The 17,245-nt window shown below is 46.0% G+C and overlaps 1 protein-coding gene across 2 annotated transcripts in view; it reads left to right on the top strand.

Moving 5' to 3' along the window:
• DEUP1 (deuterosome assembly protein 1) overlaps positions 1–13,184 on the top strand; it is a 99,786-nt gene extending 86,602 nt beyond the window's left edge. The window contains exons 13-14 of one of the 2 annotated variants that reach the window (XM_025182940.3): positions 8,085–8,310; positions 12,961–13,184. In XM_025182940.3, coding sequence (XP_025038725.2) covers positions 8,085–8,310; positions 12,961–13,134 — 400 coding nt within the window. In that variant the 3' untranslated portion in view covers positions 13,135–13,184. Of the gene's footprint in view, positions 1–8,018; positions 8,311–12,960 lie in introns of both variants that reach the window. The other variant, XM_014571845.4, reaches the window with a different exon arrangement.
• Positions 13,185–17,245: the final 4,061 nt, after the last annotated feature.

Below are 17,245 nucleotides of genomic sequence, written 5' to 3'. Positions count from 1 at the left end.
ACACAAAATGAGCAATTCCATATTGTTATTATTCATGCCAGCTCTGTTTACCATGGCAGCTTCTTCACTGTGGCCTTAATCTAACAGTGGACTAAATGGGTTTAAAAATGGTGGGATGGGGAAGATTTATTCTGTGTCCAAAAGAGCAAATTGTATCTATTCAATGTGAGGTATGGAGTAAAGTGGAAAAATCTGCTAAAGAAAGAGTAAATATGAAATGGCTCTGCAAATATGTCCCATCATGGAATGGATAACATTACAGCATCCCAGGTGCTCTAGACTTGAGTATAATGTTATGCTTATTTTAATCCCTGCTTCATTTAATTAAAGAAAATATTCATCTTTACCTCTTTGAGGTGACCTCTACATATTCCCACTTATTGGATCCTCCCCACCCTCTCTATTCCAGCACCAGTCAACTTCTGTTTTAAAAGTGTCTAGTATTACTGTGTAGACATCCCTTCATAGTACAAAAATTAGATTATTCAAGGACTATGTGGTTTTTAACTGTCTCAATTCTTTCCTTTCTGCACATAGTTATGGGAACTGGCACTTTCACTCCATGCCTACATATTATTTTTAAAGACAATTTCCCTTGTACTGGAAACTGTTGAGATATTTTGAACACTTGTCAGATTTTACCACAAAATGTGTTTGTATTTCAGTGACAGATAACATAATCATTGTCAAATGTTCTATACTTGTATATTATATTAGTAAAATGCTTTGGGATCCTTTGGGCTTTAAGTTGGTATACAAATTAAAGATTGATAAAGTCTTTATTTAAAATAGGTATTGAGTTTACCTACAAAAGCAGAATCCTGCTTTGTAATAAGGTCAGACTTTAATATAATGGAAACTTTTACCACCACAAAAAGTATTCTAACAGAAAAATTGTTATATAAGAAAAAATGAGTTTATCAGATTTTTCTCTTTTTCATACTTTGGTACATTTTAGAAATAAGAATGGAATTTTATGGAAATTTATAGAAAACTGGAATTTTTTCTAATTAAGAAAGCATGTGTGTATAAGTAAAAAGAAATCAGAAATGCATGCTATTTCTCAATATGGTTTTAGCATTTGCTGATACAGCTACAAGGAGGAGAATTTGTTACTAATGTGTAGCAAGTAGTTTTTCTTCGGGTGATTGCCCATGTGCCTCTCCCCAAGCCAGGCAGCTCCGTGTGTGGAGCTCTGAGCCCCTGGCTAGGCGGGGCTCATTAAGTAGCTGCAGGGCCATGCTACCATGCAGCTTAGAGGAAACCTTGCTCATGTTCATGGCCAGTTGCAACACCCTAATCTGGAGTCCTTCCACTTCATGGTGTGGAAACTCTGTGAATAATTCAGCTTGAACTATAGTGCCTGGACTCAATCTGGGAAGTCCTTTTGAGTAGCCTAAAACCCTCCACTCAAGCAACATATCTGGTGAAGTGGAAGCACTTTTTGTTTTGGTCCCACCAAAAAGGTATTCCCCCACAGCAATCCCCCATTTTCACTGTCCTCAACTATCTCCTTTACGTAAAACAGCAAGGTCTTGCCATTTCATCCACCAGATTCCACCTAGCAGCCATCTCAGTCTTCCACAAAGGGAAAGGGAGTTAGGTCCATATTTGGAAACTTCATTGTGGGGTGTTTCTTAAAGGCTTGGACAGACTATACCCTCGGGTGAAAGACTAGGTCCCTCAGTGCAATTTGAACCTGACCTTCTTTAAGCTCTTGGGATTTGCATTTGAGCTCCTAGTGACTTGCTTCTTATCCCACCTCTCCTGGAAGGTAGCCTTCCTGGAAGCCATAATCTCGGCTGGACTGGTCTCCATGCTTTGAGCCCTCACCTCTGAACACAATTTTCTATAGGGACACGGTGCAACTACGCTTTCATCCTGTATTCCATCCTAAGGTGGTCTCTCATTTCCATATAAATATCTTTTTGCCAGTTTTCTTCCCAAAACCTCATGTCAACAATAAGGAGTGGGTACTCCACTCCCTGGATATCAGGCACACCCTAGCTTTCTGTACTGAATGCACAAAGCCATTTCACCAATCAACACAGCTTTTTATTGCAATAACGGAGAGAATAAGGGCCTCCCTATGTTGGCCCAGTGCCTGTCACTGTGGATCACATCCCGCATCAGGATATGTTATGACCTGGCCAAGATTCCAGCCCTGGCTTTGATGGCCCACTCCATGAGAACACAGGCTTCCTCAGCAGCATTCCTTGTGCAAGTTTCTATGCAGCACATATATAGGGGTGCAACATGATCATCAGTTCACACCTTCACATCTCACTATACCATAACTCAGAAGGCCACAGACAATGCAGCATCCTATAGGTCAGTTCTGCAGTCAGCAACCAGGTGAACTCCAACTCTCCTCTAAGGAAACTGCTGGTGACTCACCTATTGGAATGCACATGAACTCGAAGAAGAAAAGACTGTGATCTAACTCACATAAGTGTTTTCTTCAAGATGTATTATAGAATCATACAGTTGGAACAGACCTCAGGAGGTCATCAAGTCCAGCCCCTTGCCCAAGGCAGGACCAATCCCAACTAAATCAACCGAGTCAGAGCTTTGTCAAGCTGAGACTTAAAAACCTCTAGGGATGGAGATTCCACCACCTCCCTAGGTAACCCATTCCAGTACTTTACCACCCTCCTACTAAAATAGTTTTTCCTAATATCCAACCTAGACCTCCCCCACTGTAACTTGGGCCCATTGCAACTTGTTCTGCCATCCGTCCCTACTGAGAACAGCCTTTCTCTATCCCCTTTGGAACCTCCCTTCAGGAAGTTGAAGGCTGCTATCAAATCCCCCCTCACTCTTCTCTTCTGCAGACTAAACAAAACCAAATCCCTCAGTCTCTCCTCATGGGTAATGTGCTCCAGCCCCCTAATCGTTTTGGTTGCCCTCCGCTGGACCCTCTCCAATGTGTCCACATCCTTTCTATAGTGAGGGGCCCAGAACTGGACACAATACTCCAGATGTGGCCTCACCAGAGCCCAATAAAGGGGAATAATCACTTCTCTAGATCTGCTGGCAATGCTCCTCCTAATGCAATCTAATATGCCATTCGCCTTCTTGGCTACAAGGGCACACTGTTGACTCATATCCACCTTCTCATCCACTGTAATCCACAGGTCCTATTCTGCAGAACTGCTACTTAGCCATTCAGTCCCCAGCTTGTAACAATGCTTGGGATTCTTCCGTCCCAAGTGCAGGACTCTACACTTGTCCTTGTTGAATCTCATCAGATTTCTTTTGGCCCAATCCTCTAATCTGTCTAGGTAACTCTGGACCCTATCCCTGCCCTCTAGCATATCTACCTCTCCCCCTAGCTTAGTGTCATCTGCAAACTTGCTGAGAGTGCAATCCATCCCCTCATCCAGGTCATTAATAAAGATGTTGAACAAAATCGGTCCAAGAACAGATTCTTGGTACACTCCGCTAGAAACCGACTGCCAACCTGACATCGAGCCATTAATCGCTACCCGTTGGGCCTGACAGTCTAGCCAGCTTTCTATCCATTGTACAATCCATTTATCCAATCCATAGTTCCTTAACTTGCTGGCAAGAATATTGTTGGAGACCATATCAAAAGCTTTGCTAAAGTCAACATATATCACATCCACTGACTTTCCCATGTCCCTCAAGCCAGTTACCTTATTATGGAAGCTAATCAGATTGGTCAGGCACGACTTGCCATTGGTGAATCCATGTTGATTATTCCTGATCACTTTCCCCTCTTCCAAGAGCTTCAAAATGGATTCCTTGAGGATCCCCTCCATGATTTTTCTGGGGACTGAGGTAAGGCTGACTGGTCTGTAGTTCCCTGGATTGTCCTTCTTCCCTTTTTTAAAGATGGGCAATGTATTTGCCTTTTTCCAATCATCCAGGATCTCTCCCGATCTCCACAAGTTTTCAAAGATAATGGCCAAAGGCTCTGCAATGACATTTGCCAACTCCCTCAGTACCCTCGGTTGCATTAAATCCGGACCCATGGATTTGTGTATGTCTAGCTTTTGAAAATAGTTCCTAACCTGATCTTTTTCCACCCACCTCTTTCCCATAGTGTGTTGCCTAGTGCAGTAGTCTGGGAGCTGACTTTGTCTGTGAAGACAAAGGCAAAGAAAGCACTGAGTAATTCAGCTTTTCACACATCATCTGTCACTAGGTTACATCCCTCATCCAGTAAGGGCTCCACACTGTCTCTGATCACCCTCTTATTGCTAACATGCCTGTAGAAACCTTTCTTGTTACCCTTCATATCTCTTACTAGCTGCAATTCCAATTGTGCTTTCACCTTCCTGATAACTCCCCTGAATTCTCGAGCAATATATTTATACTCCTCCCTAGTCATCTGTCCAACTTTCCACTTCTTGTAAGCTTCCTTTTTTTGTTTAAGCTCATCAAGGATTTCCCCAGTAAGCCAATCTGGTCACCTACCATATTTGCTTTTCTTACTGCATATCGGGATGGTTTCTTCCTGTGCCTTTAATAAGGCTTCTTTAAAATACTGCCAGCTCACCTGGACTCCTTTCCCCTTCATGTTAGCGTCCCAGGGAATCCTGCCCATCATCTACCATCTCATGATCACTGCTTCCCAGGTTGTCACCCACCTCTATTTCCCCTACTAGTTCCTCCCTGTTTGTAAGCAGCAGGTCAAGGTACGGAAGGCCCCTGGTCAGTTCCTTCAGTACTTGTACCAAAAAGTTATCCTCAACATTCTCCAAAAACTTCCTGGATTGTCTGTGTACTGCTGTATTGGTCTCCCAACAGACGTCAGGGTGATTAAAGTCCCCCATGAGAACCAGGGCCTGTGATCTGGAAGCTTCTCTCAGTTGTCTGAAGAAAGCCTCGTCTACCTCATCTACCTGATATAGCAGACTCCGACCACAACATCACCCCTGTTGATTCCACCTCTAAACTTAACCCATAGACTCTCAACAGGCTTTTCTTCTTCTAGTGGTTGCTCATGTCCATTCGAAGTAGGTGTGCGCACTGCGTGCACCGCGTCTTCCGGAGCGTTTTCCCTAGCGGTACCCGTAGCACCGGCAGGGCACCCCCTGGAGTGCATAAGTACCCCTGACGGCGCTGCCCCACCTCAGTTCCTTCTTACCACCGTGACGGTCATTGGAGCGTCTCTATTTCTCTTAGTCTCTTAGTTAGTTAATGGTTCCCGTTCTCACATTTGTCTATAAATAGTTCTTGTAGTTAGATAGTTAGGTTCTTTGTTTTGTTCCTTCCCCCTTGGGGGTAAGGAATGCCAGGGCCACAAGGCTTCAAGACGTGCGCTGACTGCGGGAAGTTTATGCCCAGGGGCGACCCACACGACAGTTGCCTTAATTGTTTGGGTGAGGCCCATCTGGCAATTGCCTATAAGATCTGTAAGTCCTTCAAGCCCCGTACGAGAAAAGAAAGGGTTTCCTGCCTGAAGCTTCTCCTCATGGAGACAGCACTTCAACCAGTGCCGCCGGAGCAACCTGCGGTGCGCAGCGCACCGGCTTCCACGCGGGAGGCTCCACACCGGCACCGTGCGTTGGCGTCGAGGTCTCGGCACCGGTCTTACTCTCCTCCATCCAAGAGGGTGAAGAAGTCCCGCGGAAGGTCCCCTTCAAAGAAGTCAACTTCGGTTGGGCACCGCGGCGCGGGCTCACCAGTGCATGTATCTCCTCCGGCGCACCGTTGGCGCCGAGGAGGCCTCGATAGTTCTGGTTGCTTGCCTTCACACCACCTGTCCACGCCGGATACGTTTCAAGTGGTGCAGGACCTTATTAGCCTCACAACCTCCCCTCCATCGTCGGTTGACTCAGAAGGGTCGAGGTCACCCTCGTCGGAGGCTCAGCTGGCTACGACTTTGCCCCCGCATGGCCCAGGTTGGCATGCTAAGGTGGCTTATGTGTCGGGACCACCCCATGTGGGGTCAGTACTGATCGCTACTACGGCACCCTTATCGACGCCGAGTCATCAGTCTCAGGTAGCTTCGAGCCGTGCTCGAACTTCGCTGCAGCTGAGCTCCTTGCCAGCCCCCCGCCTGGCAGTACCGGTGCCGTATCTCCGTAGCCATGTGACGTCCACTCAGACACCTCTCTCCTCCATGGCGGACACCCAAGAGCCGGCGTCCGTCTCCGTGCCTTCATCTGTACTGGCATCGACGTAGTGGTCTCTTCCGGCACCGGGCCTGAGCACCCGGTGCCGCAGCCAATGGCAGCAACTCAACCAGCACCGAGCCTAAGCACCTCGGTGCCACAACTGCTGGCATCTCAACCAGCACCGGGCCTCGGTGCCCCAGTGCCACAAGTGCTGGCGACAACTCAACCGGCACCGGGGCTCAGCACCCCAGTACCGCAACTGCTGGCATCTCAACCGGCATCAGGCCTGGGCACCCCGGTGCCGCGATTGCTGGCGACTCAGCCGGAACCGGGCCTGGGCACCCCGGTGCTGCAACTGCTGTCAAGCAGCAGGTCAAGGTGCGGAAGGCCCCTGGTCAGTTCCTTCAGTACTTGTACCAAAAAGTTATCCCCAACATTCTCCAAAAACTTCCTGGATTGTCTGTGTACTGCTGTATTGGTCTCCCAACAGATGTCAGGGTGATTAAAGTCCCCCATGAGAACCAGGGCCTGTGATCTGGAAACTTCTCTCAGTTGTCTGAAGAAAGCCTTGTCTACCTCATCCACCTGATCTGGTGGTCTGTAGCAGACCCCAACCACAACATCACCCCTGTTGATTCCACCTCTAAACTTAACCCATAGACTCTCAACAGGCTTTTCTCCCACTATATACTGGAGCTCTGAGCAATCATACTGCTCTCTTACATAAAGTGCAACTTCTTCTCCTTTTTTCCCCTGCCTGTTCTTCCTGAACAGTTTATACCCTTCCATAACAGTGCTCCAGTCATGTGAGTCATCCCACCAAGTCTCCGTTATTCCAATCAAATCATAATTCTTTGACTGAGCCAGAGCTTCTAATTCTTCCTGTTTGTTTCCCAGGCTTCTTGCATTTGTGTACAAACACCTTATATAACCAGTTGATGGCCCCACCTTTTCCATTTGAACCAGGGGATCTCCTTTGTTGCTCATTCCTCCTTGTGTTTCTTCCCGGTATCTGACTTCCGTGTTGCTCTTGTCCTTTCCTAATTCCATCCACCTACTGTCTGTCAAGAGTACTGCAACAAGAAGGAACTGAAGGGGCAGCAGGGTAGCAGTGTTCTATATACTCTGCCATGAAGGCACCACTGTAAAGGGCCCCGCAGCCAACCCAATGGGTACAGCTAAGGAAAAGCTTTCCACAGATTGTGCATACAACATCATCACTCACCTATTGGAAAGGACATGAGCAATGCATCTTGAAGAACAGTAGTTATGAGAACTAGGAAGCATTTTATTTCTTTTCACATTCAATAGTTAATTACAAGAGCTCTTACTTGACTGAGCTTCAGGTGGATAAAAAAAATGATTTCACACTGTCAATAGGGCCCAAAGATTATGGCGCACCATATTATTGTACTTTAAAGATTCTTGAATCAGCCTGAAGTTCTTCAGTTATTGTTAGAGAAAGAAATAGCCCTATTCTGTTGAAATACATAATTAATGTTTCTAATTTTCTCATTCTTGTTCTGACCCTGCATTCATTGAAGTCAAAGGCAAAGCTCCTATTGAGTTTAATGGTGCAGAATCAGGGAGTCCACATGCTAATGATTTAATCTAATTAATCAAAAATAAGGTATCCCCTTCTGGCTCATATTGTAGCTCAGGAAAGCATAAGGAAATAGATGTGTTAGCAGGCCCGCAGGTCAGCTACATTCGACTGTCAGATCAAGGTGGGGAATAAATTTCAGAGATTAGAGTGAAAAATCTGGAAGTGCCACACTCACTACTGTTTAAAATTGATTAAAATTATCCATGATGGGACTCATACATAAAGAAGCAAAAAGGACAAAATTATATTAATAGAACACATGACTTATTTCATAATTTTAACTGGCCTTCATATTTTGAAAACATTATTTTTTATTATTTTAGAACTTTCCAAAATGAAATTGAATGGCAAATGAAATTGATGCAACCCACTATCTTTGAATACTACAGAAACCAAAATCTTACTCTACATGGTCAAGGTGATATCATTGGTACTAAAAGTGACAACAGTTTACCGTCTCAGAGACTTAGCAGAGATCATGACCAGAAACTGCATGGCAAATCTGCATCACCACCAATGTTACATCCTTCACACTACAAGAGCCCATTTCCTGAAAAGCACAGGTGTGATGTTTTACTGAGCCATGTGTACAGTGTGGCTGAAGTCAACCCAGTGGTGAGTAGTTATTTTACTTTCAACACAGAGGTGAATGAAGTTCAGTCTACAGGTTAAATGTGATTCATGGATTCCTACAATATAGTTTACACTTGCTTTTATGATTTATTTGATGTTAGGCCATACTTCAGTGTTAATGAAGATGGGGGCTGTCGACTGTTGTTATGAAAATAAGGTGTGACCATCAGGCTTTTAGCAAGTTGCTAATATGGCTTTCAGCTGGGGCGTCCTGCTTTAACACTCTCACAGTTTAAAACTCTCATAACTATGCTAATAAGTATCCTAACGTGCTGTTAGAAAAAATTATTTAAAAGTAGATTTATGGATAAAATTTAATGAATGTGTGTACCTATTATTCTAGGTGTAAACTATTGTATCCAAACATGAAAGAGAAAAACCTGAATGTTGTAATTTCTATTTTTCTTAAAGGAAAAGAATAAAATTATAGCATTCTCAGTCCTCTCCTTGACACTTTTCACAGTGGGGTGTTACCCATCTCCATAGCAACTGGGGGCAGACCACTTCTTTGCTGCAAGCCTGGCTTTAGGACTGCCAATCAAGAAGAACTGCCCAGAATTCCCTGTCTCCAAACTGCACATTCAGGGTTCCCTTTGTAGCAGAACTTTGGCAGAATTTTTAACTGTGTGTGCGCGCCGCACACATCTACATGCACGCATGTTGGTTTTTTCACTGGCTTTAGCTTTTGTCCTCAACATTGTTAAAACAGAAAAAAATATATCTTCTTTTGGCTCTCTGAAATGGGTTTGAAGTACAGCACCTCTCCTCCCTGTTTCCCCTCTCCCAGTAAACAGCAGACATAGACAGCAGTCTAAAGGAAAACCAGCTTCCAGTAAGCACTAGGTCCATGTTGTGACAATTGAGCAGACTGCTTGGAAGCTGCCTTCATTGAGATCAGGCCAGTATCTGTGGCATGGATCCTAAAGTAAATTTTTCAAATCCACCCCAGCTCCACTTTCCATCCTCACCCAGTCATAGAAGGAAAGGAGCCTCCTAAATCTTGTAGGAGGGTAAGTTGTTCCCACAGTAACCAGGAGAAATAATTTCTGCTCCCAGCCTACCTATAAGAAAGATCTATTCCAAGGTGCTTGAGAAGATCACAAAACATTCCCTCTTCCTACAATCAATTTTACCTGTAAGGCCTCAACTGCCTCGAACAGTTTGATTAAATGACACTTGTGATCCTGTCTAATCTTATAGTTCTATGCCAGTTCCTGTGACCTTTCTTATACCAAGGAGTAATTTGTCTCCAATGGCTGCAGCTCATTCCTCATTTTATGCAGCCAGTCCCAAGTCAGCACACATCCAGCAGCCAGGAGCATGGAGTGAAGTGATTCAGATCCACTACCCTGGTAGATTAGTTTTCCTCCTCTCTCCTTCCAGCTTCCAAGAGTTCTATAGGAGGTCAGAAAATGGTCATTATTTTCCTTAAGGAGAAATGCAGGATACGTGCTTGTAGACTTTCTTCACAATTACCCTGGAATAGCACTCTTCCCTTCACAGGATTCCTCCCTCCTTTTCTCAGAGATTTTTGGCCCAAGGACTGGAGATGGATCTTAGCATTTACAAGGTCAGCATAAAATCTTAAATCCTCTACTGAGAGAGAGTCTCTCATTTAGATCTTATAAAGAAGACAAATCTCTAAAACTTAGGCTCTGAGCAAGGTACATCAGACTCCCAACTTAAGTTTTCCAGAATTAAGCACAAATGGAATTTAATTTCATAAGTGCTTATTTTTTAAAAAAATTAAATACATTAAAAAATTAAATAAATAGATAAATAAAAGTTGGAAAGTTAATGAAGAGGCTTGTGATTCTTCCTCAGATGGCTTATAAAGGTGTGATTAAGGTGGAGTGAGAATTCTCTTTTGAGACCTACTCGTACCTAAGGACTACAACTTCTTCATTGCAGTATTCTGCCTCATATTAAACCTGCTGCATCCTTATTAAAGGACATAGTTATACTAACTGAGGGAGCATTCCTGCCAAATATACAGACAGGAAAATAAAATCAAACAAATCTTGGGTACTGCTGCCTCAGGATTGATAGTATGGGCTGCAGTCTCTTAATGTGGGATGTTTATGCTTACCTGGGAGGTCACTGTGTGTGTGCACAAAAAAACAAACATAAAATTTACTTTAAACTAGGCTTCCCTAGCAGCTTTTTCAGGAATGTTGCTTCACCTGACTGATTTGCTATATACGGATGCAGGGCTCCCAGCTGTGTGGCAGAACTGGGAGGCAGCAGGACTACCCCATAGGGCTGGGAGCCTGACTGGAGGGCTGCCTGGTGGTGGGGTCAGGAACATGGAAGTTGGGCTGCCCGGTGGCACAGCAAAGAGCCCGACAGCCCCACTATCACTCAGCAGAGCTGCCTGGTGAGGCCGGGAGGCAGTGGGGTTGCCCAGCCAGGCTGAAGTTCAAGCAGAGCTGCCATCTGGCAGCACAGCTGGACCCCCAGCAGGAGGGCTGCCACAGTGGGACTAGAAGTCCTGTGTGTGGAGGGGCTGGTGGCAGAAGGGGGCTGGCTGGGAGGCTGTTAGACAGGCCTTGGCTGGGGGGACCAGTTTTGGGAGGGAGGCCAGAAATGACCTTCCCTGATCCAGCAAAGTCCCTCATCCAGGACCAGTCAGGTCCCAAGAGTGCTGAACCAGGGAGGTCCAGCCTGTAACTGTTTCTTCAGGGGAGTTCTTCCTGAGAGGCAGCCCTAAGTCCAGATTCAGACCAAAGATCTGGTCTGCTCCAGTTGCCATGGATATGGGCAACATCCCTCTGTGAAGACTATCTGACATGGAGATCCGAAAATAAAAGTTCACTGCTACAAGTAATCTACACGATGTTGAGGCTAATACTAATGATTTGTTTGAATTTCTTGGATGCTAGTATTACTGAATTAACATTCTTTTAGAGGACCTTGTATCTAACCTTGTCTCTAACATTACATCTAATCTTTTATCTAACATTGTACAGGCAGTCCCCGAGTTACGCGGATCCGACTTATGTCGGATCCGCAGTTACGAACGGGGCACTTCCTGTCCCTGGTCTCGAGCAGACCAGGGAGAGGAAGCAAAGCGGCGGCGGAACGCGCGGCCAGCTGACAGCCCAGACGCATCTGGGCTGTCAGCTGGCCGCGCGCTCCGCTCTGCTACCCCCCCGCCCCCCCGTCTGCAGACCAGGGGGAGGGGGAGCAGAGCAGAGCAGAGCGGAGCGGAGCAGAGCAGAGCGGCAGAACGCGCGGCCAGCTCTGCTCTGCTCCGCTCTGCTCCCCCTCCCCCTGGTCTGCAGACGGGGGGCGGGGGGGGCAGAGCGGAGCGCGCGGCCAGCTGACAGCCCAGATGCGTCTGGGCTGTCAGCTGGCCGCGCGTTCCGCCGCTCTGCTGTGCTCCGCTCTGCTCCCCCTCCCCCTGATCTGCAGGGGGGGGGAGCAGAGCGGAGCACGCGGCCAGCTGACAGCCCAGATGCGTCTGGGCTGTCAGCTGGCCGCGCGTTCTGCCGCTCTGCTCTGCTCCGCTCTGCTCCCCCTCCCCTGGTCTGCAAACCATGGGGGGGGGGGAAGCAGAGCGGAGCACGCGGCCAGCTGACAGCCCAGACACGTCTGGGCTGTCAGCTGGCCGCGCGTTCCACCGCTCTGCTCTACTCTGCTCCCCCTCCCCCTGGTCTGCAGACCTGGGGGACGGGGAGCAGAGCAGAGCAAAGCCGCGGAGCCCGAGGGCAGCAGGATAGCCACGGCGCGTCTGGGCTGTTCCGCTGCCCGCGTGTTCCGCCGCTTTGCTCCCCGTCCCCCTGGTCTGCAGACCAGGGGGACGGGGAGCAAAGCAGAGCAAAGCCACGGAGCCCAAGGGCAGCAGGATAGCCACGGCGCGTCTGGGCTGTCCCGCTGCCCCCGTGCTCCGCGGCTTTGCTCCGGACGCCTGTGGTACAGCAGCTGGGGCGCTGCCGGTTGGTCCCGTAGCGCCGCTCTGGGTGCCACTGGACCAACCCAGCAGCACCCCAGCTGCTCTGCCCCAGGTGTCCCCTAGTCAGCAGCTGCTGAAAATGACCAGTGGCTGACTACAGGAAGCCCCTGCCCCGGGCTTCCTGGAATCAGCCGCTGATCAGTTTCAGCAGCAGCTGACTTGGGGATGCCTGGGGTTCTTAAGTTGAATCTGTATGTAAGTCAGAACTGGCGTCCAGATTCAGCCACTGTTGAAACTGATCAGTTTCAGCAGAGGCTGAAACTGGACGCCAGTTCCGACTTACATACAGATTCAACTTAAGAACAAACCTACAGTCCCTATCTTGTACGTAACCCGGGGACTGCCTGTATCTAACATCTTCAGATGAAAAAAGTATTTTTATTCAATATATCCCACCATTTCAGTATTTTCCCAGAGGCTACCCTAAATTGCACAAGGGATTGAGGTGACCTGTGACTGGACCAGGGGTCTTGAGGGTGGCAGATGAACCAAATTATGTCCTGTAGTACATCTAAGTATGTAGTGACACACCTAAGAACTAAGTCTATGTTTTGCTAAAAGATAGAAAATATACAATGTTACCATAAAACTTAAGATAAATTTTGATTCTTCAATAATATTAAATGATTGCTGTACTTTCAATACTATACTATCTGTGCCTGCTCTGTTTTGCTCAGATTCCCCCAGAGATGTCCTTAACTACAACTGCAACAGATAAGTTCTTTCAAGAAGAAGAAAAAAGAGAAAAAGAGTTTGAAGAGATTTTAAATTCACACATTGAAGAACTGCAAAGGCATTCTGAAAATACTGTAAAAAAATATGCCCAGTTAAAGCAAAACAGACATTTATGAGCCTTTCAGATTTTTATACGCAGTTTAAAAAAAATACAAATATGACCAAATAGTTACCCTTCTGATTCTCAAAACTAAAATCTGCTATCATTTTCTTGAATTTATACAGAATGAAGCTAACGTCTAATAAAATGGGGGGGGGGCGGGGAGGGAGTTTACAATCCTATACTAACATGACACATTATTCTGTTATGGCTTTAGTTACAGTGTCTATTTGCAATCTAAGTCATATCTAGATAATAAATATGTACTTTGTTTTGTCTATTTGAATTGTGTGCTCCAGAAACCCATTTGGCTGACCACTTTAAATTAAATGAAGATACATGAAAATTGATGGGGTATGGAGTATGGATGTGAATGATTAGTCGACTATCCGATAAGCAATTGCTAGGTAGCTAGGCATCTAAGGGGATGTCTACACAGCAGTTATTTCGAAATAACAGCTGTTATTTCAAAATAACTTTACTAGTGTCTACACAGCCAAACTGCTATTTCGAAATTAATTTGAAATAGCGGAGTGCTTATTTCGAATTTGGTAAACTTCATTCCACGAGGAATAACACCAAATTCGAAAGAGCTATTTTGAAATAAGTGCTATGTAGACATTTATATCGAAATAGGGAGCCTCCAGCCTTCCAAGGGTGCTCTGGTGGCCACTCCAGCCTCAACCAAGAACACTCCTCTCTCTCCCCTCTCCCTGAAGCCCTTAAAGGGGTTGACTCTGGCCCCAGTGCCTGTGCCAACTCCAAGCCTGCCAGCCCAGAGCCAGCAGTCACTGCCCTTGATCCAGTGGCCTCAAAACATGAGCCAGCAAGCCACTGGCAGCCAGCCCTCCACCACTCGCCAGTAACAGTCTGCCAGCTCGCAGGACCCTGCTAGGGCCCGGAGAAGGCAGGCGTCTTCCTGGTCCAGGGTGGAGATCATGGACCTTATTCAGGTTTGGGGGGGGATGCCCCCAATGTCCATGATCTCCGCACTAGATGGAGGAACGCAGCCATCTATGGCAGGATAGCTGCCAGCCTGGCCATCAAAGGCCACATGCGAACCTAGGAGCAGGTTTACATGAAAATCAAGTCGGTCCGGCGAGACCCCCCAACCCTGAGCGTCCCCTCTCCCTTCTTCACCTTGCTTCCCCCTTCCAGCTCCCTCGTCCCAGGTTCCCCCCTCCCCTTTCCCATCCTCTCTTCTCCCCTCTCCCGCCTCCTTTCCCTAGTCTCACCAGAGTTTCATCCCCCTCCCCAGTTTTGTTAAATAAAGAGCGTTTGTGTTCATGAAAATACATGTATTTTATTTGACATCAGGAAGGAGGGCTAGGGAGGGGTAAGTGGAAGGACGTGAGGGAGGAATGAGGCACAAGCCCCCAGTGGGGCAGACCGGGGAGGCTCTTAGTGCTCCTCAGGGTGGAAGCTTTCCCACAGGGCCTCCTGGATACTGACAACCCCCTCCCCCCCGATGGACCTCCCAGATGGCAGCCTGAGGAAAGTGCAGCCAGGCTCGCCGCAACACGTCCAAGAGAAGCACCAGAGTGCCCAGGGGCAGCTCTGGCTCCATGTTGTAGAGTGCTGTGGTGTCCTGAGTGAGGGCAACCAGAGCACATAGAGACAAAATGCTTTGCTGTCCCTCATCAAGGTAGGCAAGGAAGCAGGGAAACCTGAGAATTGGCTGTCCGGGGTGGGGGGGGGGGGTCTCTTTAAGCACAGGCTTCAGATAGCCTCAGGCAGCAGCCACACAAAGTAACTTCTGACCTGATGCCCTGCCAGACCTGGTTCCAGCTGGCCTTAAATGTGATTCAACATCCACTCAGTGTGGATGCACTATGTCGAAATAGCAAAAAGCTATTTTGAAATGAATTTTGTGTGTAGATGCGTTATTTCGAAATGAGCTATTTCAAAATAACTATTTTGAAATAAGATATTTCGAAATAACGCTGTAGTGTAGACATACCCTAAATGTCTTTGGATATCTGGGCCTATGTGACTACTTAGAAGAAAGCTGTCAAACACGTTTATTTTAAAAAAAACCACCTTGTTTGCTACAAATACTTATTCAGCTTCAACATTGCCTTCTTACAGTGCAATATAATGAACTCTTGGTACACAGTGCACCAGAATGTCATTTGGAAACTTCAGGTAGTGTATATAAAAACCTACTTTCTAACCGAGGGGTGGGCAAGATATGGCCACGGAGGCCGGATTCAGCCCACCAAGCCATTTGATCCAGCCTGTGTTTACCCTGCTGCTCCCCCACCCCAGGCCAATTGAGACCTGGGGGTGTGGGAAGCACCCTCCCCCTGACAGGGGCACAGAGCACAAGAGAAAACCCAGCTGTTCAAAACAGTTGGCAGTTCCCTGGGTGCTGTGTGCCGCTGCAAGGCAGGGTGAGGGCTAAGAGTAGAGCTCCCGTGCTTCCACATCCCACAGGTGAGCACATAAAGTCTCCTCTTCCCCTGCATGCAGTGCCTACAGAGAACCTCCCCGTCCACTCGAGGCCCTGCCTCTTCCAGGGACAGCCCACAATCACTACCAACATTGAAATGGCCCACCTGCAACAATTATTGCCCACTCCTGTTCTAACCAATATTTTCTGCACCGGTCACATTACATCTGATATGCACCAGTCATCCTCTAATTTCTACATATAAATCCAAGTGATGGTTTTGGCTCAGTTATCTGAAATATGATCTTTTTCCTTTTGTAATGACTTCCCAGATGAAATCAGCTGTGGTTGCTGATTTAACAATCCTCGAGTTTAAACATGAGGGGGTTACTGGTAGAGCAATTTCATCAGAGGAACCTTGACTCTGAATCTGCTATCTCACTGTAAAGCCTATTTACTTTCCATTCCCTGAAGGAGAGGATCAGGGAGTGGTAAGGAAATACTGTGAATCGGTGAGGAGTTCACAGCTATACTTGATAACATTTGAAAATGCAAGAAGGGTCAAAAGAGATAGGTACAGATACCTGAACCAACAAACTATGGATGGATCCATTTAAAAAACCAAAATACATTTAATATTAAGTATATAAAAATATGAACATTCAACCAGGATCAGATTGATTCGGAGATGCAAGAAAAGGAGAATATATTGCTGGGTACAATACAATACTTTGTGCTCTAATTGCTACATTTTAGGAAAGCTATTGGAAAAAATAAGGAAAGTTTATGGTGGCCAGCAAATATAATGAGGATTGAGATATAATATGTGTGATGACCAACAGCAGGAGATAAATTTTAATAGTCAAGAAAAGGAAACTCAAAAGGGGACATGGATCAGAGGCTATATATACCTGAAGATAACAATATACATTAAAAAGAGAAGCATTATTCATAAATTCATTCAGAAGTTGCTAGGACCAGGAGCAGAGACCTGATGCTAGAAAAACTTGAGTATGAGCAACTGGAAATTGGCAATGGAACTTCTAAGCAGTAATACTGATTTTAACATTTTTAAAAGCCTTCCAAACTATTTTTTAGATTCCCAGATGAAAGGCTCATTTTAAATAAACATGAGGGTGCTTTAGACTGCTGCCAGATTGTCTACTGTTATCAACTTGTTTTATTAAGGGATACTTTTGAAACAGATGATGACATAGGGGCTGCTAGCCCATTCTATCTATTTTTCCAAGACCTTACATTGGAAGTGAGAGCTGTCAGTGAAATAACAATGGAGTATAAATATATTAAAATCACTCACCTGAAAGCTTTGTATGTATTTTCTTTTTTCTCTTCTGTCTTTAGCCTCTTTTTCTTACCTTCCATTTCCTACCCAATTTTCTCCTTTGTGGATTTTTTTTTAAATTTATGTTTCTGTCTCATCTCTTCCCTAGTGCTATTGGTGGGACTATTTAACCCACACAATCACCTACAAGTCAGTCCAACAGCTTCCAAAAACCTGGGTAGTCCACAAACTTTGTTCCAAAGGTCAGGCATACACAACCATTTTGAGAACCAAGAAAAAACCCTCAGTGATAGGCTTGCAATGTGAAGGTTAGCTTTGCAACAAAATGAAATTCATCTTTCATTTAAGTGAGAGGGGCCTTTTCTTTATAGATTCCTAAAGAGCATGTGGCCCAAAGGCCAGCTCTGTAAAGTGACAGAATTAACTTGTCAT

The sequence above is a fragment of the Pelodiscus sinensis genome, chromosome 1, assembly GCF_052426305.1.
Source record: "Pelodiscus sinensis isolate ZL-2025 chromosome 1, ASM5242630v1, whole genome shotgun sequence".
Classification (NCBI taxonomy): Eukaryota; Metazoa; Chordata; order Testudines; family Trionychidae; genus Pelodiscus; species Pelodiscus sinensis.
This window is presented reverse-complemented; position numbering and strand designations above follow the sequence as displayed.